General features: G+C 42.2%; 1 protein-coding gene across 4 annotated transcripts in view; it reads right to left on the reverse strand.

The window, feature by feature from the left end:
* Positions 1-15786: 15786 nt before the first annotated feature.
* DCLK3 (doublecortin like kinase 3) overlaps positions 15787-21607 on the reverse strand; it is a 47901-nt gene continuing 42080 nt past the window's right edge. For 3 of the 4 annotated variants that reach the window (XM_052696771.1, XM_052696769.1, XM_052696772.1), the window contains 2 exons: positions 20781-20948; positions 15787-19457 (listed from right to left, as the gene is read on the reverse strand). In XM_052696771.1, the coding sequence (XP_052552731.1) occupies positions 19261-19457; positions 20781-20948 (365 nt within the window). In that variant the 3' untranslated portion in view covers positions 15787-19260. The remainder of the gene's footprint in view (positions 19458-20780; positions 20949-21607) is intronic. The other variant, XM_052696770.1, reaches the window with a different exon arrangement.

The following is a 21607-nucleotide window of genomic DNA, read 5'->3' on the forward strand; positions in this document are numbered from 1 at the left end:
CCTCCAAAGCACCCTGGTAGCTTCCCTCAAAGGAGAGGTGATTTGTTTTAATCTTTAATGACTCTCAAGTCACACAACAGGCAGTTTAAGTGATTCACCCGACTACATCACTGCATTTCTTGCCAGCAGCAAACAGAAAAACATAGACTTGCCCTTGCACATTTCTGCACCTATCGATTACATCATTAGGTAAGCATAATGGTTACTTCAGAGTCAGTGCTAAATTATGGTCACTAAGGTTTGTCATCACCTTAATAGAATATTGACTGCAAAGAAAAGAGTATGTTGAAAATCCCTGTATTCCAGGAGAAGATAGTGTGAAGGAACACTCCCAGCTGGCACGGGGTAGCACAGATATATTCTATAGCATGCTTCATTTTGTAATAAACTGTAATTTATGGCAAGGTCAAAAATCAAGCCATTTTAAGTGCTGCAAGCATTCATTTTAACAGATTAAATAGGCTTCCTATCAAACACAGTTTTTTGTAACAGTTAAATTGCTCTGTCAGTGGTCAGCACGCTAGCCTCCCTGCAGACAAGTATTCTCAACACACTAGTGATGGATGAGCTTCCTAGAGGCTGAGACAGAGCAGAAACAAGGAATTTTCCCACAGCAGGGATGCTGCTCTGGTCTTCTCCATCTAACTCTGGGGTTTTATCTCCATCCGTGCCTCTGCCTGCACTGAGGACTCCAGGTTCTGCACACCTCTTTGTGAGAAAAGGGGATCAGACTGCTTTCACCCAACTGGAATACATCTCTAACAGGGGGAAAAAAAAAAAGGCAAAGTGACTGAATTTCACCAGAGTGACTTAATTCCATGTCTGGTTCTTCCACTCACTGTACATATGCATTGAATGTGAACTACAGCCAGCAAACAATCTTCTTCACCCTGCCCTCACACCCAGTTTTCACCTTATAGCATAGATACAATGAGTGTTTCCTTCTTAGGCAGGTTAGCCTTAAACTCTGTGAGAACCTCTGAGGGATACGCAGAGAGCCAGGGTTTATAGCACATCCTGACCTCAGCTGCAGGGAAAATTCATTATCACTGCTCCTCAAAATTGCCCCAGTCTGCATCGAAGGGGCAAAGTCACTAGCCACTAAGCAGGAAGATGGAGAGAGATGGCTCCAGTCATGACTAGAGAAGATACAAGGCACCCTCCCTAGAGTAAGGTCCCCATTCAGCAATCCATACAAACATATACTCCATTTCATCTCAGGAGTGAAAAAGTAGATACCATTTTCTGGAAGGATCTCTCTGTTAGTCACAGAAAATGTTCATTGATTACCATTGGCTTTTAGATTAGCTCTTCATTACTATTAACTTAGGCTGGGGGTTGGAAAGTAGCTTAGCACCAAATGGGCTCCCATTTCTCCTGGTGAGTACCAGAACTGCTCGGTCACCCTGACAAGCACTGTGCTCAAGCTCAGCTCAGGTCTGAGGTAGACGTACAGGTACTCACCTACTTAACTTGCTTTTGTTTGCCTCCATACTCACACAAAGTAGAAAAGCTCACTGCTTTTTCTGGCAGGACATCACCACACCAGTTCAGCGGGATTCAATAACACACATGTGCTTGAGTATGCAGCTCTGAGGCAGCCACCTAACCATCACAGCTGTGCCTGCCCCAGAATCAATACAAGGAGTGATAACCCAGCTGATCCCAGCTGAGACAAAGGCCAAAACCTCCAGTTCTGAGAAGAAACAGAAATTAGCTCATTATAGAGGTTCCTGCGCAGTCTCCTTGGTAAGGGACCTGGGCAACAAGGGATGATGTGAGAGAGATGCAGAAGTTAACAGTGCTTGTGAATAAAGACTCCTATGCTGAGAGAATGCCTGTCCCAGAAATTCATCTTGCCACAAGGAAATAAACAAGAGAGTAAGTTTGGTTCAGGCATGATCACATAGATTGATCAGAAGAGAGAGAATCCCTATGAGGCTTCAGAAAAGGAGTTGGGGGGGAAGACGTAGTTTTAAGAGGGAGTTTAGACATTTATAGGCATTAATTAACATCTAGTAACAGGGCTTACCTTTTGTATTGCTAATACTGACACTGAACATATAGTTCACAGACAGACAGTTTATTAGATGTCTGGAACAGATCAAGCAAATGCTTTAATCTTTTTTTTATTTAAACCATGTAAGTCAAGTAGATTTTGCCTGCAACACACCAGAAATTTTCCTGACTGCAGGGCACAGAATAAGAGGAAGATCAGACTTGTAGATCCAAATCCAAATTGTTTCACTCACCCTGAAATCATCACTCATCCAGCAGTAAAGACACCCATCATCTGGAAGTTCAGTGCTTCACAGAATGCTATACATAAAAGTATATTTTATGTTTAATTCTTTGGCAGGTGTGACATTCCATGGAGTGGAAGGTAATCAGAGATATCTGAAGGATAACACATTACAACTTTATCTCATAAGTCAACCCATCCAAGCTTAAGTTTTCATCCTGCAAGTCAGACAAAACAAGACAAAACAAAACAAAAAAACCAGAAACCATCCAGAGGACTTTATTTCTAATGTTATGTTTGATTCCCTTTCAAATATACTTATTAATTTTTTTTTTTTTTTAAAGAGCTGAAAGAAGTCAGATTAGGTTTTTTTTGTAGCTTCGAGCAGAGCCATATTGCCATTTGTGCTCCATTCAAGGCAAGAGAAATATAGTCCCAAACTCAAGTATGACTAGACAATAAAGTCTGCTATAAGCCAGGCATTTTCTGAGCTGGTGCAATCAGATGTTTTCTAGCAGATTACTTAGCAGCCTTATTTTCCCACAATACTTTTGTATATTCAGATTAAAGGACCCAGGGAATGAACTGCAGCTCAAACCCTGCTCAAAGCCAGAGCCTGAAGCACAGGTTCAGATTGAGACATGAAAGAAGGAAAGGAGCCTCTGTTTTCTCTTCTTAAGTTCCTCTGGGTCCTGGCAAGCATGAAAAGGACTGCAAAATAAATAAATAAATAGATAAAATGCTTATTCCCAAGATTTCTTATTAAACTAAGGAAAACTATATGATCCCTAAAGCTCCTCAGTCCTGGGTGCGCTTGAATGAGGAAAAAAAACGTTCCTCCAAAATGTGTACCCTGAAAGCAGCTCAGTGCTCTGCAAAGTAGGCGATCAAATCCATCTTTCAGCAGTTCCAGAAGGAGCAGAGGCTCAGCAAATTCCAAGTTTCCATACAAAATTAGGAACCTGTGCCTTGTTCCTGTAACACCTGTCCTGTCGCAGGGACACAGCTGACCTTGCAGCTAATAGTGAATCTGTGGCATGCACTAACCTACTTTTGAATAATATCTCTGTGGCAAATTCAGGAAGCTCACTCTCTTAATTTTCCTGCCCTGAACATTTGCATCAGATAGCAAGTGCCTATAGCACAAAAGCAGATATTTCCTCTGTGATTTCAAATATTTTTGCCCCTAGGCTTTTAAAGCAAATTACATTTTATATGTGGCTTTTATTTTTCCTAAGCTGCGTATGTGAAGAGCCTCCTACCTCTTTCAAAACCATCAGCAGTAACATAATTTCTCATTAAAAATGTTCTCTAGACAGGAAATTTCTTTTAAAGCAAATTACTTACTGACAATTCAGGTCACCCCTTAATTTCCATGCTACCAAATCAGAGTGACTGTGAGTCTTTTCACTAATTCCAGACTGATGCACGCCCCACTCATGCACACATAGGCTCCTGCCTTTAAAGCCAGCTTTTAATGCCTACTGTAGGACTTCTCAGGAAGTTTTAGTGCCCACCACAGGATTTGGAAACCCCAAGACCCCAGTCTTGTGCCTTTTGTCAAGACTCTATCAGCAGAGTCAAGAAGCTGGATGAGATGAAGGAAGATGAAGATGGAGCTGAGCTGGCAGAATCCACTTCCAGAGCAGGAGGAGGCTGCCCCAAAGGCCACAGCCTGAATCCTCCCTCACCGTGCGTCTCAGGACTAAGCCTTGCAGGCATTTCCTCACAAGAAGCTCTTCAGCTTCCACACCTGAGAGCAAAAACTTTTAAATAAATTGGTCAATATAAAAATATTTTCTCTACTCATTATTTTCCTGGAGGGTTGTCTTCCTTTGTGTATATCTGAATTGCACTAGTTACATTCAGTCTCAAGAACTGGAAAGCCTTGATTTGCTAGAAGACATAGAGGACCTATTAGATCACATAAGCTATTGCTGTCAAAGCTGGATCACTTTAACTCCATCTGAGTTTTTCTTTAACTCCATCTGAGTTTAAAATCTAAACATTTTAACCACGTATGTTGCTACGAGGTGATACTCCACGAATAAAGATCAGAGGGATGTACAAAATATATCTCATATTACTCTGGCACCATTTCAGCTATCCAGACCTTTGGAGAGGCTCCCACAAAGCAGAGCTATTTTATATCGGATTCAGCTCTGGGGAGCTTTGTAGTAGATGGAGAGACCTCTTGTGTAAGAACAACGCACTGCAAGTATGGATACTCCAATAGCTCCTATAAATTAATTTCATGCTCAAATAAGAGGGAACCACCCTCAGAGGACCTGCTCATCCCTGTCCTGCTTGATCAGAAAGGCATCCCTATAGTCACTTTGAATGTTTATTCTCCCTGCTGGTTTATCCACTGTAAAAATTTATATCAACAGGCTTGAAATCAGATCCATATATATATACATTCAAAATGCTTACAAACACCTGATTTACTTGTTTTTGTTTTGTTTTGGTTTTGGTTCAAGAAAGAAGAATGTAAAAAAAAAGCAACAACAACAAAAAGATGTGTGTCAGAGAGCAGGGGAAAATATATATTTGGTTACAAGAAAGAGACACTGAAAAAGCCAAAAAAAAAAAAAAAAAAAAAAAAAAAAAGCACATGAACTTAATTTCTCTAATATGAAAAGCTCTTGTGTATCATACAAAGCTTGGGCTCAGCTGGCTTCTAGCAGAGCTGAGTGCATTACATACTGACAGCAAAAGTGGTCAGTGTTGCAGTAAATCAAGTTCTCACCAAGTATCTGAAAACATACACTTCTGGTAAAACAGGGTGTTACAACAGCAACAAGCACGTTCTGTGTATCAGTGCTCCAACAACTCCTATGCCCTAAACCAACTCTCAAAACAGCCTCTTTGGCATCACAGAAAGCTTTTTACACAGTGCAAGCTAAGTTACCAAGCCGTGCAAAGCAAACACACTCCACCAAGCTCAGTGATGGTCCTTTCTTCCTCAGGTTCAAACTCTGACTTCTGAGTGCACCACGACCTGGATGGCAGCTGAGCTGCAGCAGAGGGATGGCTTAAATGCTGGATTTGAGAGACCAAGTCTCAAAACTTGGGCTAAAAGCACCTGTTAGAATAGCTGGCACGGCCCAAAGAACTGCAGTCTCTGGGTACCAGAGGTGGCTGCAATTATTTTACTAGCCATTCCAAGGTGAAATATTAACAACTGAGGTTCCCCAAGTGCAGCCTGCAAGAAAGAAAGAAATTCTCTCTGTGATGTCATATGAGAGCAGCGGTAAGCAGTTTCAGGATGACTGTGCACAGATGCTTCAGCATTCCCTTCCAGTTTCTGTTCATTTTTAATATAATCCACTATGACAATGGTACTGGTTACCCTTGTTCTCTATATTGAGGTACAAACAGACAGTAATTTGGAGAAGCTATCGCTGTCACAGTGCCATGAAATTTACCATGCCTGAAATGCTACCAACTACATCTTGGCTTCCACCTCCTGTGGTGAGCAGAGGAGTGCTCACCAGCACCTCAAAAGCTTTTCCCTACCAGGCATCTCATCATCTCATGCTGATGCTGGAGTCTTCTGGAGAAAATTGCATTAACTCGACAAGGAAGACTGCAAAAAAAAAACGCCAAGTGTTTGCTCCTAACAGGATGACATGGGAAAGAAAAGCAAACTGGGGGCACGGGGACACTCTGGCTGAGGTTGCCCTTTTTGGAGATAATAATCCTTTCTTTTAGCTGCGTATCTCAACTAAGAAAAGGCAGCACCATGGCATCCAAGCTCCAGCAGAGCAGGGTCAGTATGGTGCAGGGACAAATCTCCTCATCTCTGACTCGGAGGAAAGGACACAGTCTGCACAGTTTAGGAAGATGAATAACAAAATATCACACCTTACCTTTACCATCTCTGTCCGCCCTCAATCTGTTTATGACTTACAAGACCATCCTCCTGCTTTCCTGCCTGGCATCTAATGGAACTGGATGGCATCTCGCTGACAGCTCATCTTGTCTGGACAACAGGCACAGATGTTGATGGCCATCTTCTAAGCAGATAAAAAATGGGGGAAATTGGGGGCTAGTTCCCTCAGCTGGTCCCCATCAGTTTGATGTCAGTTTGGTGTCAGTTGAGAGACACCAGAGGGAAGAGGTGAGGAGGCTGCCTTAGTGATCGCATTTGCAACGTTGGCCTTCTTTCCACAGATATGCAAAGGAGGTATCAAGAAGATTTCAATTTTAAACTGGTCATTCTTCTGCCTTCTGGAGATGCTGGAAGAATAGCTATATATTTCAACTGTTTTTTTCTGAAGTGGATTCAAAGTCGGAGTTAACCTATAGGGAAAAAAAAAAAAAAAAAAAAAAAAGGGCAAAACAAAACATAAAAGCAACAGCTATTCATGGTACAGTTCGTTTACAAATTAATGCTGTTGCCAAAGCAAAACCTTTCTGCGAAGCCAGTTCCCGGGCAGGACTAGCACCCCGTAGCATCAATTGCTCTCATTCTTGTACCAAGAGCACCACCAGGTGGCCTGCCCCGATCATCGTTCCTTCCCCTGGAAACTAATACAACTGAAAGACCTGAAGGGGAAGGAAAATCACAAGGTTGTGCAAAGAGTAAAAGTCCTGCGTTGTATGAAACCCATCCAGACAAAGAGCAATGAACAAAATCCCGTATAAGAAAGACCACAGAAAACTCGCTTCTACAGAAGGGTGTTGCAGGATTGTAGTTCATATCTCTAAACTTTGGAGATCTTGAGGTTTAACACTGGGAGTTTAGAATCAGGGAAAATAGCATCAGTAGCTATTCATGTCAAGGCAGCAGGGTTTTGTGTGTATTCACAAGCTGCCTGAAGTAAGAACACACTGAAATCATAGAACGGCCTACGTTGAAAAGGAGCACGATGCTCATCCAGTTCCAACCCCCTGCTGTGTGCATGGTCGCCAACCAGCAGACCAGGCTGCCCAGAGCCACATCCAGCCTGGCCTTGAATGCCTGCAGGGATGGGGCATCCACAGCCTCCTTGGGCAACCTTTCCTCATAGGAGAGGTGGTCCACCCCTCTGATCATCTTAGTGGCCTTCCTCTGGACACGCTCCAAGAGCTCCCTTCTCCACAGGGCTGCTCTCAAAGAGATCTTCCCCCAGTTTGTATAAACAGCTGGGATTGCCCCTACCCAAGTGCAGCACCCTGCACTTGGCCTTATTGAACCTCATTGGGTTTTCATGAGCCCACTTCTCCAGCCTGTCCATGTCCCTCTGGATGGCTTCCCTTCTTTGCAGTGTATCAATTGCATCACTCAGCTTGGTGTCACGTGCAAACTTGTAGAACTGGATAATCATTAAGGTTGGAAATGACTTCTAAGATCATCTACTTCAAAACCCCAGCCCTGTGTCATGGCAGCATCTCTTTTCTTCCGAGCACAGGAAACAAATACCTCCCTTTCCTCCTCACTTGATGGCAGGATCTGAACACTTGCACACAATTTGAGGCATGTAGGGTCAACTGATGGGGAACAGCCACCTACAATCCTGTGCCCCTAAGCTCTCTTCCCAAGACTGCTATACCAGAGACTGCAGAGATTGAACCTGTCCAAACTACTTCTCAGGAGGCACAGCTGATAGCCAGCTGTTCTTTGTGCACTGCCATGAAGGGCCTGGCTTCACCTCCAACCACTCATTCTGTGGCCAAGGAGAGAACAGGCTGAGGACAGCAGCCCTAATCAGCCTTCCATCCCCCAGGTGCAAAACCCCAGCACCAGGCCCCAAGGAGCTCACAGGCCCTCCAACGCACCCCCTGCAGTCCCAGTGCGGCCGCCCAGAGGACGCCAGGCCCTCTCCTCCACACCCCTCTCCTTTGGCATCAGGGCAGAAGAGATGCCACCTTCTCACGCCCCGGGGCCAGAGCTGAGGGATGGCAAAGGACGGCCGATACAAACACAGCAACTCCACTGCTTTTAATGACCGCCTCTCCCTCGGCTGCCTGTGGGGTGTCAGCACGCTTTGCTTCTCCTCCACCCCAGGCAGCTGCAGGGTGCTGGAGAAGCCCCTGCCCCCACTGACCCTCTTGCTACATCCTTGCCACTGCCTCCCAGAAATGGCCGCAGGCCCCAACTGCCAGCCGCCATGTTTGGGCCTGCAGTGGCACTCAGAATCCTGTCGCCATGGGCACCCAACTGCCCTCAACTGCAGTCCCTCAGCTGGCACAGCAGGAGACAGCAGCACTTTCCAGTATCAGAAAGAGATACTTGGTATTTCTTGTGATTTCTGAGGACGGGATGGAGCAGCCACCTTTAAAGAAGAGGGGGCTGCTGGAAGAGGCTGATGACATGGAGCCCATGGAGGTGGACCCGCCTGGCAGCAAAGAGGAGCCCATGGAGGTGGATCCACCCGTGGCAGAAGAGCTGATGGAAGTGGATCCACCTCCATCGGGGCAGACCGGCCATCTCTCTGCTGCTGCCAGGCCAACCAGGAAGAGGCCGCGCCCCAAATTTCATCGCAGGGGCGCCAGGATCCGTCCACCTCTTGACAGAACAAGGCTCCATAAGCCCATCCTTCCTGCCCCCCTCCCTCATCTCTGCCCAGGGCCAGAGGAGAAGCCTAAGAAGGGACAGAGGCAGCTGCTCCTGGGGAGAACCACACTTCGGTTTAGACACAAAGAAGTGCTGAACTGCAGCAAGAAGGTCCAGCCCAGGTGTTGCATTTGGACGTTTTTGTCAAGCCTGGACAATCATCAGTTTAAAAGGACAATATAAAATAAAATCAAAACCGCAGAACAAAATAAATAGTTTTTTAAAAAGAAAAGCACTGATTGTGTCTGTGCTTTAGGAACCTTAGAGTTTGCACGTAGGTTCCCGCGTCCCCTCCTTGCCTCCCGCACACAGAACGCACCCCGCAGCAGGACACGCTGCCCTCATTGCCAGCCCGAGGAACAGCACCGCACTGCACACACCGCTGGGGCTGCCCCCTGCCCTGCCTCAGCACCCTCTGCCACGTGGCGGGGATATTTCACACACACATCATCAAGAAAACAGTCAAGAGCCCCCTTTAACTGTAGAAAAAGTAAATCAGGTAATCAGAAAGCTCACAGTATTTCACCTCAACAATTAAGTGGTTAACGTATAGAAATGCTTGAACTGAAAATAAGAATTTTTTGTAAAATTGCAACTCCATTTGCAGCCAACATAAATGCATTCTCTGCACATTTTCAAATGGAATGTAGACAGTTGCAATCATTCAACTCAAAATTCTGATCATTTCTCTTTACCAGACCTTTATAAGCCCCATCTGACCAGATGGGTGAGTTATCCCACCATGTCTTTGTTGCTCCCTTTTATATTTTAATTAAAAATAAACAGGCAAGTTATTATATATAACACATTACATACAAAGGCTGCTCTGAAAGTCCTGCATCTTATTATGTCAGCTCACAACATCAAAGGTGGATGTTGGGGTATGGCAGAAGAGGCTGAACCTTCCTGCCAATATTCCATTACATTTTGTTTCAATGTCACAGATGACAGCAGAGGGGAAGTCTGAGTATGTTTTTTCCTGACGTTAGCAGGTGTATGATGAACCTCATGTTAGAAATATCAAAATAGAGAAAGAACAAGGGAGACAGAAAAAAAGAAAGAAAGCAAGCAAGAGAGAGAAGGAGAAAACACCAAATTATCTATTTCATTCTTAAAGCTATGTGCAAATCTATTCAGATATCTTTTTCTGTCCTACACCATTAACTTGAAGGTAAGAGATGAGTTATCACTAAAGCATCATCTGCTTTTAAAACACAGTAGCATTATTGTATTTTACTTTGACACAAGTTGTGATTTCAAGAATATTTGCAGCGTAACATTTTTCAGCAAGTTAATACAGTATTAATATCTAAGGTATGCCCTCTCTTAAACATAATTTTTCATATTGCATTTCATACTGAAACTCCTGTCAGCAGTCTACAGCCATATCTATTTTTTAAAGCCAGGTTTGCAGGTTGCATCAATGATGCAGACAAAAAAAAAAAGTTTCCACTGCAGCAACTACAGAAATATTTTTTGTTGTTCACTTTCACTGTGAATTTCCACAAAGATTACTTTTCAGCAGCTACATTTTGAGAAAAGTTGATGGATTCTTTTGTTCATTTGTGAGCTGTAGTTTACAATCCATTTGTATATCCGTCAGGAAAAGTTTACCCAGGAGGGTCTCCAGAAGCTGCTCCACAGTGGATGTTTTACATAGTAATGGTAATGAGGAGTCTTGATCAGCTCAAGCCACTGTTAATACCTCAGAAAGTGATAGCAATCCTGCAGGAGAACAGACTTTACCCATCTCCCCTGTATTTCCTACCTAAGGCCAGCCCTGTTACGTCTCCCAAGAAGTGACTGTGGAGGAACAAAGACGTGCAGAGAGGCTGCTGCAAAGAAAAAGGGAATAAATAAGCTGCTCTCCAAACCCATTCTGTATGTGGGAGCAGTGAGCTAAGATTTTGTCAGAATACTCACTTCAGAAAATTAGAAAACTCTTTCCAACAGCAAGAAGGGTAAAATTCTATTTCTGATTGCCTGAAAAGCATACGTGATCTTCTTCATCAAGACGCTGACCAGTGCTTGTCAGCGATGGCACAGACATCTTACCTTGGAACAGGAGCAGTGACCTCCTGAAATGCCTTCCTGCCTTCTGGAGAGTCACATTAAAGGCCAAGGGTGGGTTGACAGACAACAGGCTCTAAGGTACATCTTCAAGCCCAAGATTTCCTCTTGGCAACCTCTGCCAGATCAGGTGAGGCCTTTGTGACTTTTTTGCCCTTCTCCACACCTTGGAGCTGTGGCACATGGCTTCAAACACTGGAGTGTAGGGTGTGGGAAGTGCAAGGAGGGAGCTGAGTTCAGGAGTTCCACACTGGATGCACAAAGCCAGGTGGATCTGCTCAGCATTCTTCTGATTCGAGTTCACTGCAGTGCCGTTGGCTGGCCAGGAAGAGTGAATAATACATAATGCTTATAATGTACACTGATATATTTATGTGGTTATAACTAAAAAACGCCATTTGTCAATCACTCTCCAGCTGCCCTTATACTCACATGTCCCAGACACCCAGACAGAAGATGTTTCATCTTTTAAGTATAATCTACTGGCACCCCAAGCATCAACTGCCATTTAGCTCTGCAGTAAGAAATGTTTATCTTGGTACACATCAACCTCACGCAGCTTAGATGACAACATCTTGCAAGAAGGGAAACAGACATTCTTGAGCAGAACAAGAATTCAGAGGAGGAAGTCTGTGCCTTTTCTTGAAGACAGAGCAGCCTCCATGCATCCCTTGCTTCTCTCCCTCCCTTCCTATGGAAATTCCACAAAAAAAGTAGAGCAACATACGCTTTGTGAGGGTTGCAGAGCTGCTGCATGCAGTTTTGAAGCAGTAACTGCTTTCTGGAGGCTTCCAAGTGATCACCCCTTTACCCAGCTAGAGCCTCAGACATCTCTGACCAAAAGCTCTGAAGTTTCCTTTCCATGAACTTCTTGTGCTGAGCCTCACTTCGATGTCTGCCTTCAGATGCTGAACTTGCTTGGGGAAATCTATTTAATTAGAGATTTAAGTCAATTAGGATGACTGACAGCAGGATTTTGTCTAGCATACTTTTAATTATAAATGCAAACACTCAGCTGGAATAAATACCTGCCTCATAAGGACTCAGTGAAGCTTAATTAGTTAACGTGTGTGAAAGGTTCCTAAAGAACAAAGTGCTGTACCAGCACTAAGTGCTCTTCTTACCATTCCCAGTAGCTGAGGCTTCAAAGTTGGAAACAGAAAGGGTGAAGTGGAAAGATTTCAAGGAGAGTTGACCCTGCAGCAGCACTGCTGCAGACCACAGTTGCAGGAGTGAGAAAACAAGCTTATGTCAGACTTTGCTCTAACAGCCTCTGCTCTTCTGTAGTCATGAAGTTTTCCTCGTGCCTCTGCCGGATGGGAACAGCTCCTGACCTCCACACCAGCCTTTTTCCCTGCTCCTGAGCCATCAAGGGATGGGAATCAGACACATCTGGAGGCCAGCAGCCCTCCTTGCTGGTTCTGTGTACGACAGCCTTTGCTGACTGCACAACTCCTGATGGCCAGGGCCTCCAGCCAATGATGACATTGCTCCAGGGAAGGAATTAAGGTTGCTTTGCTTTTACAAACAGCCTATTGCAAAGCCATTTACTGAGGCATCAAGGTGCTAATACCTTATTAATAATCAGGGGCTAAGTTCATTAAGGCTTGTGAGGATCCCCAGAACTACCATTACAGTTACTAGAAAGCCAAGGGGTAGGAAAGCTCCCTGTTAACAAAAGACATCCACACACCTCAGCAACACAAACCATTTCTTTTTTTCATACAAAGCAGCATGTTTAAAATGAGAGTCACCTTGGTGTCCAATATTAATTCTATCTTGCTAGTGGTGTTCAGCACTAAAAAAGATCACAGCTAAAAACTAGTAACATGACATGAAAATAGAAAATGCTTTTTTAAGAGCACGCAGAACTGTCCTTTTAACAGTGGAAATGGGTACGTATATGTGAACTGGGAAGATTTTAGTTTGGCACTCACAAAATCTAGTTTGGACATAAACTAAATAAATGAATAAATTCCTAGAGCAAAATCGCTCAGGCCTGCCAGCAAGGAGTCTTTTGCTTGAAAGCAAATCTCTTCCAAGCTTGCTTTTCTTCCACCAGTTCATCTGACATTGGAAACAAATTCAAAGGCAGCAAATCCAGATTCCTGATGATTTACCTTGCTGGAATGAAGTTGCTGAATTCTTTGCTATCTTGTTAATTGTCTAAACTGTACTGATCTCACCAGTGGTTCATGACAATACAAAACAATGACCTAATGACAGTTACTGTTAGCTCATTTTGAGTAAGGTATTCTTGTTTCTGCTACATGGAGAGGTAGCACTAACAGTGGCCAACTGCGTGACTTCAGCAGCAGCTCCATCAATACTACAGAACAGCAGTCACACATCACAACATTCATGTCATCAGCACAAACTTGCACTTGCCAGAGAAGCTGCTGACCCAAGAAACCTCAGGGGAATACTGAGCACCCTGCAGAAAAACAAGAAATAGTCAAACACAACTAAAGCTCAAAAGTTTCCACCAGCGTACATCAGTTGCAACCCAGTGAAATCCAAGAAATATTGTCAGAAACACTGAAATATCTTTTAATTTCAAAGTATGCATTTTCAAAGATGTTTGTGATGGAATCTGTAGTGATGGCAACTACATAAATTTCTATGGCACTAAACTCAGGTCCTGTCTGAATAAAATCTTAATAATAAAAAGACCAACAATCAGCAGGAGATGCTTTAAATGAAGAGCGGGATTTTCAAAGCTAATTATTGCAGAAGCAGAAAGCTTATCAGTAACAGAAATCTTACCACTGTTAGCACAGAAAGTGATCAGCTGAACCCTTTGATGCTAATTTTTAAGTTCTTACCCTCAGAATTTTACTGTATTAAAAACAAAAAACAAAACAGGATCATTTGCAGTCACATTCAGCAACCTGCTTGGCAATTAAACTGATCGGTTTTTCTGGACATGAAGGGCTTTACCTGCATTATGTTTTCCTTGTACTTCATGAATCCCTTCTGCAGGTGAACTGTGTACCTAAACACAGTTTCTGAAATATTCTCATTTTACAACCTTACCAGACACTTCCAAATTTCTGTGAGGATTTATCTGCCAGGAGGAGTTTATTACTGCTACATTCCAGCATCCAGCTCTATTTGTACCTTGCACATTAATTGCGTGAGTTATGAAAGCATTTATGTATCAACTTCTATAAAATTCACTGTCTACATGGTGGAGCAGTTTTGGTTTTATTTCTTTTGAGGGACTTAGCTCTGGTACCATGGTTAGGGAGCCATGATGCAGGTGGAGGACGTGAGCAGTTGCTATAGCATCTGCTTCCAACCAGCCATCCCCAGGGCACACTGAGGTCACTGGGGAAGCATCACAGGAACTCTACACACCAGTGAGAGTGATGACTTTTGTATTTATTTATTTCACTGGTTAAACCTTTGATAGACTTCTCTGCAGATTTGCCTCAAAAAAACACAACCATCTGAAAAAAAAGGGGCTTTTGTTGTAACTTTTTCTCCTGCTTTTTTTTCCTTTTTTTTTTTTTTTTCCAGTCATATTCTTAGTTTCTTGGGGCTACTTTACACAGTTGCTTTTTTTTTGTTGTTGTTAAGTACATTGAAATGACACACTGGAATATGTGCTAGCCTTTATCTAAACAGCCTTAAATGCTTACTTTTTTAAAGGGAGCAGTATTAAACTTCCGTTTTAAATGCCAGTCAGTAATAATTTTCAGTCACCCATCAGTCACCACATGCATTTGTCGGTAAGCTTCCAGCAAAACTGAAACACATAAAATGAGCCATTTAGTTCCATCATTCCACTATGGGTAAGCTTGTACGTTGAAGCTTTACAGTATCATTAAAATAGTCAATGCTGCAAGATGTGTAGTTGCAAATGTCCAGCATGATGGAAGGGCACCTTTTGAGAAGTCAGTAATAGGGTTTGCTAAACACCTCACCATAACAGTTAACAATTGTACACTTCCATTTTCTGGAAAAATTCCCATCACTGAGATCTTTGACACTAAACATTTTTTATAATGTTTTATGCTTGTTTTCGTTCCCATAAGAAAGGCAGTCTTACAATATGATGTAGTCACTGAAATCTAGAAAGCATTACCAACACAGCAATAACAACACAGAAACAGCCTTTTGTATATGATGTGCTCCATTTTTCCAGTGGTTAGAAAGAACTTATTATTCTTTCTAATCAGTCCTACACTCCTCATTCAGTACAGCATTCTCCAAGAATTTCTGAAAGTTGATTGTTGTAGCATTTCTCTCTAGCAATGTACTGCATGGCTCTGTATTTCTAGCAGGCAAATAAATGCTCCCATTGCTTGGATTGCTGACTTACTTACTGCAGGAATACTTTTTTCTTTTCTCTACATTTCTAGTTGTTTCAGTTCTTCATTTCACATTCCACATTCAGAAAACAAAACTTACTTGCAGTAACAGTTCAGGGTTGTTAACTTTTCCATTTTTCTAATTGCTATGCTATCAAAACAGCTCTCACCTTAAAAGACAGAATTCTGCAGGAATACAACACCTGTTTACGAAGCAAGGCGCAGAGTGAATCAGCAGGCTGGATGATACAAGGGATCATCCTTTCTGAACAAACAACACATAGCAGTGACAAGGCTCATTTCAATAAAATATTGCTGGACTCTGACTTCAGCTATTAGCAACATGGGAAACAAAGCAAAAACAACAAAGCATTAAATCAGTTTTAATTAGCCCCCTATATATATAACATTTAAAATGCAGAGCAATAAATTCATGTGGCTACCATAAAAGTCAGTCATTCTTAACAGCCTGCCGTCATTCTAAGAGTAGTGAGGTGGCTGTGGTCTCTTTAATGACCAATATGTAATAAATGAGAACACGTACAGGTTCTCACTAGCACACACTTCATTCCACATGCCCACATCCAGAGAAAAGGCAGGTTCTTCTACAACATCACTGATAGATTAAATACATTTTTATTTCTACAGTTTCAATCAAGATTACAGACCTGCAGGAAAGGAGCATTTTTAACAGAAGTCATACACAAGCAACTAAGAAACTCTCTCCTTTGAATCAGACACTCAAATAACTCAATTTAAAATACTATGCCTGCTTCCCCAAATGAAATCTATTTTTAAATAAATTTGTGTCTAACAACAACAACAACAAAATCTATGACAGAATGCAGTTTTGCAGAATAGCTGATGTCAGAAAACCATTAAATCTGCATCTCTGTATAAGCTCTAACCGGCACCATAGGTGTACCTGCCGTATCTGTTACTGCCATTTTGGCTGTGGGCTACAGGGACAGTGGAATCCTCCACTTACCTTATCTATTTGGGAAGCGCATCTTGTGAAAGGTTGACAATTTGATTACACATCACGTGTACCTTTGTGCACACCTACAATCACCCATTCTAGTGCTACAGATGGCGTAGAGTCTGGAGGGCAATACACGTGAGGAGCTGCTGAGGGCCCTTGGTTTGCTCAGCCCAGAGCAGAGGAGCTGAGGAGAGGCCGGATGGCGGCTGCAGCTCCTCACAGGGAGCGGAGGGCAGCGCTGAGCTCTGCTCTGTGTGACAGCGACAGGGCAGGGAACGGCATGGAGCTGTGCCAGGGGAGGGCCGGGTTGGGGTTAGGGACAGCGTCTGCAGCAGAAGGCAGTGGGAACAGGCTGCCTAAGGCAGTGGGCACAACCCAAACTGCCAAAGTTCAAGAAGTGTTTGGACAATGATCTCCGACACAGGCTTTGAATTTTGTGTGATAGGGGCAGGGGTTGGACTTGATGACCCTTGTGGGTCTGTTCCAGCTTGGGATATTATGTGATTCTATGACTTTTGTGACAGCTGTGGCTGGAAGCTTTGATTCCAAGTGTTGGCATAGTGAAAAGAAAACAGGAACACTGACTGGAGGCATGGGCGTTGCTAGGAAATGAAATACAGATGACCCAGTTCTATGAAGTGTATATTTGGATGTTGGTGTCTCAGAAGTCAAAGGACACTAAAAGCAATGGAAGAGGCATTTTTCTCAGCAGGAAAGAAAGAGGAGGTGGCAAAAGCCCTGAGAAGCACCCGGAAGCTTTCTGAGCCTCCAACCTGAAGAAGGAGGGCTTAGTGCCACATGTTCAGCAAAACCAAAGCAGACCCTCAGTGCTGCCAGAGCAGCATTGGTGCTTACAGACACTGGTGGCAGCGCACTGTGCTGTCTGTATTTGGTCAGACTGGGACCTATAGAACATGAGAGAAAAAGATCTTTGAAAAAATATTACTTTCATATTCATCACACGCAACTCCTCCACCTTGAGCACCATGAAGAAAGCTGTGGACAGGTTCTTAAAGGCAACAGAGAAACCTGTAACACAATATCAAAGCCCTAAGCTTAATTGTTGATAATAGTTCCGTTTTTCCCCACTTCAAACTTGATTCCTAAAGTACTATATTAAAAATAAGTACAAAATATAATATTGCAAATCATAACCTGTTTTTCCATAGTTTCATATCCAAGACAGACAAATTAGCACAGGAGATGTTATCACTAGCAATCAAAGAACACAACACATTTAGAATATGAGGTTACACATAGGAAAAGCTCTCAAATTCATTCTTCTTTTCAAGAAGTCTTCTTAACTCAGGGCCTCCAAAGCAGAGGTATGACATGGAATATAAATACCACTTGGGCACACAGTACAGTTTTGATTTGTTTTACAAACTGTTGAATTCCCCAGCCAGCCTCAATCCAATACGTACTAAAAATAAGTCAGCTTGACTGAAAATGCAGTTCTGTTGTATGAACCAAGTTGCCTCTGCTCTCTTTTCAATCTTGAGGCAAAACTGTCAAAGCTTGAAACAGAAACACAATGACGGCATCACACACAACTTAGTAATTCAGAAAGTTCACAAATGTTAGCACTCAGCAGAAATATTCTTTCTTATAGTTATGGAAGTGTTCTACTGATTCTAAAATGCCTCTGACGTCTGTCATTTTGAAATACCCTCATTCAATTCTACAGACTATGAACTTGATGCCAGTAGAATTGGTAGTTTTATTGTGTTATTTGCTACCATACAACTCATGGACAAAGCGTTATCAGACAACTGAAGAGCTTTTTTGATTCCATTAGTTACCAAAAGTTTTGAGATTCAAAAGATCTCCCAGGTCACGGTCTTTCTCTGGATGGTAACCTTCCCCACCAGATTTCTTAAAAACTCCAATTATAAGTAACATAAGCAATGAAGCATTTGACACATACCTTGGGAAACCTTCCCATAGACTAACAAGAAATTGTTTTTCCTGAGTAGAATTGTAATGTCATTTCATACCATTGTGCATTCTTGTGGAATTGAGGAGATAGAGTCCTCAAAGATAACTTGGAAAAAAGAAGTTTGTTGAACTACACAGAAAAGTGTATAAAAGCAATTCAACTGTGAATCGTGTTGATAACAAGGAAACCATGAAGGTAAGAGCTAACTTAAGACAAAGAAGCAGCTTCCCAGCTCTCTATTCTCCATCAACTTGAAAAAGTCACAGATCCATGTGGATGGTTCCTAAGAAAGAATTCAGTATGAGAAGAAAGCTTGGGTTAAAATTCTACAAATATACTTTTGGGAAAAGAACTAATGCTTCCTCAGCACCATTAACTTCCCACTTTCCAGAACAGAAGAAAAGCACTGTGAAAGGTATTACAGTCTTGAAGCTGTATCAGCCATGGTATCTTCCCACCTCTTCTTGTAAAGAACTGAAACCATCATACTATACAAACTACAGCAGTTTAACAGAACTATTACTCTGATCCTGAGAACACCCCATGAAAAGATGTTGCCAAGGGAGATATCATAGAATAGCTAATTTCAACTATAATGATTTCTTTTTCCCCTCACAACTTAATAAATAGTATTTTTTATCTTACATATCCTATAGCTAAATACTTATTCATTTATTTATATTTCTCTCACCTTCTAAATTGCTAGCAGGAACTGGTGAGAAATCAGTTCAGAGTATTAGTGCCAAATGTGTGAGCAGACAGCTATTTTGACAATGCTACAAACATAACACAACTTCAAAGCAAAAAGAAGAACTCATGAAAGAAGATGCCATACGAAAGGAGACAAGAGAAAGCATTTCACAGTCATCACTGAAGTTAGACAAAAAGAAACATTTGTAATCTAAAAAAGATATACATTAAGTTCAAAATAACAGATACCTTCTGGGAAATATTTAGTACCACTGCTGTCAGAGACACTTGCAAGTAAAAATACAGGGAGGTGGATGCAAATTTGACCTCTGTCCTTCTTCAGAATCTCACAATCAACAAAAACAAAAGAGAGGCATTAGCAATTGCCAGCAAAATCCATAAACTAAAGGCCAAATCCATTTAGAAAACATAAATAATTTGTTAATTAATAAAAAAGAAGGGTAGATGAACTCATTGATTTCACGTGTCTTTATCCACAGCCTCCTTCCGGCGCTGGGTCCGGAAATGACGCTCAATATTTATCGTTACTTCCCTTTGCAAATTTCTGTTGTTAGTTTTTCCAGCTGTTCTGATCCAAGGATGCTGAAGTACTTGCCGTGCTGTGTAGCGCTTCTGGGGATCCACTATCAACAGCCTGGTAATGAGGTCTTTTGCTGCTGTTATGAAAAAAAGAGGGGAAAAGAAAAGCAATGTTATGATTCTGAGAGTTACGCCTAACAAAAGGTCCTCATTTTTCTTGTTAGTTTTATCAGAATGCATGTTCAAAGAGGGGCAACAAAGCTGTGAGGGGTCTGGAGCACAGGTCTTATGAGGAACAGCTGAAGGAGCTGGGATTATTCAATCTGGAGAAGAGGAGGCTCAGGGGAGACTTCATTGCTCTCTATAACTATCTGAAGGGAGACTGCAGTGAGCTGGGGGTTGGCCTCTTCTCTCATGTAACTGGTGATAGGACCAGAGGGAATGGCTTCAAGCTGCGCCAGGGCAGATTCAGGCTGGATGTTAGGAAATAGCACTCCTCTGAAAGAGTGGTCAGGCACTGGAATGGGCTGCACAGGGAGGTGTTGGAGTCACCGACCCTGGAGGTGTTCAAAGAACAGTTGGATTTTGTGTTGAGGGACATGGTGTAGTGAGAACTATTGGTAAAAGGTGGATGGTTGGACTGGATGATCTTGTATGTCTTTTCCAACCTTGGTGATTCTGTGATAATGATATTTTTTTAATGGCCATCCCCCGGAGGTATTGTAGCAACCGCATCTAGAACTAGGGACAGGAGATGTTAGAACTCCAGTACATTCTTTACTGATTCCAATCTCCCCTGAGCAATGACAGAAGAAAGGGAAGGGAATTTAATCGTGAAGGCATCCTGAAGGCATATGGCTAGGTGTTCTAATTCATAGGAATTAGCATTGGGTATCTTGTCCCTCAAAGAACATAGAAGTCATACAGCACTGCTGAGCACGGTTTCTAAAAGATAACAGGAGAGGTGGGTTTTGGGGTGTTGGATTTTGAAGAGTGCAGAAAAGACACTACTAGCCTGCAAGAGGAAAGAAACGACCTCAAAAATTATCTCCACAGAAAACTCACACTGCGTTCTGCAGAGCAAGAACTTGATTCTCAGCTTTTGAGATTCTTTTACACACATCTTTACAATAGTGCAACATAAGCCTGGAGATAATTTTGATGCCTTTTGTTCCTCAGGGGCAATTCTTACAAGTAAGGTGAGAAAATCTTTGTTCTTGACTCAGAAAGGGAGCAATCTGTTGTATAAATCAGACCTGATATTCATATTCACAGCAGATGCTACTTTGAGAGGATTAAATTCACACGTAAAACATGTAATCATATAAAACAAGTATATTTGCAATATACTCCAAAATCCACCAAAATCACTGTTCTGAAGAAAAGAGGAGTTTAATGCGTTCAAGCCACTCTAGGTAAGAGCTTTATCAATTTTCAGAACTGGTATACATGAATCTTACCCGCAGAAATATTGTCCCAGTATGGGGAAAGGAACTCATAGTGACCCAGCTGTATGATCTGAAACAGCTCTTCTTGATCACGCTCCTGACTGCGAAACGGGGGAAAACCACAGAGCAGAATGTAAAGGATCACACCAGCTGCCCACATATCAACTTCAAGCCCATAGCCTAAGGAAGAAAAAACAAATCACAGCTAATTATCTTTTAATGGAAGTTTTAGTGTTTTATTGGGGTGTTTTTTGTTTGTTTGTTTTAGTTGGTTGGGGTTTTTTTTTGTTTGGTTTATTTTACTTTTTTGAGGGGGGGGGGGAAGAGGAAAGAAGACAGTCAAAAAAAACAACCTTCTTCTCATAATTGGTAAGGAACTATTTCTTTTTTCATTCCATCCTCAAAGAAACAGAGAAGCTTTGCCCAGTTTCTAAAAAGGACGAGGTCAGCAGAAGAATAAGTGGCTGGTACACCACACTTGCAAGCTGATCCTCCCTGTTAATAATCACAGTTCTCACACAATGCCTCTCTTCTCCAGCATGTTTCACAAGTGTTATCTAACAAGACCAGAGTCAACTGGGGATTAATTGAGAAACATGCAGGATATATTTCTGAAATAGCTCTCTCATTACTTTTAAAAAGATAAAAAAAAGAATTAAGAGAGTGCCAAGTTTCCACTGAAATGTAATGTAGTATGAGATGTGCAACCCAGCTCCACAGAACAAGACACAGAAATAGCTTTTCTTGAGTAATTAATAAAAATTGACTCCTTTCCAGGTCTGAATCTTTCTGGATATTAAATACCAAAAATTCTCTCTGAGGTAAACCATGCTTTGGCC

Source organism: Tympanuchus pallidicinctus, unplaced genomic scaffold (assembly GCF_026119805.1).
Source record: "Tympanuchus pallidicinctus isolate F22 unplaced genomic scaffold, pur_lepc_1.0 scaffold3, whole genome shotgun sequence".
Classification (NCBI taxonomy): Eukaryota; Metazoa; Chordata; class Aves; order Galliformes; family Phasianidae; genus Tympanuchus; species Tympanuchus pallidicinctus.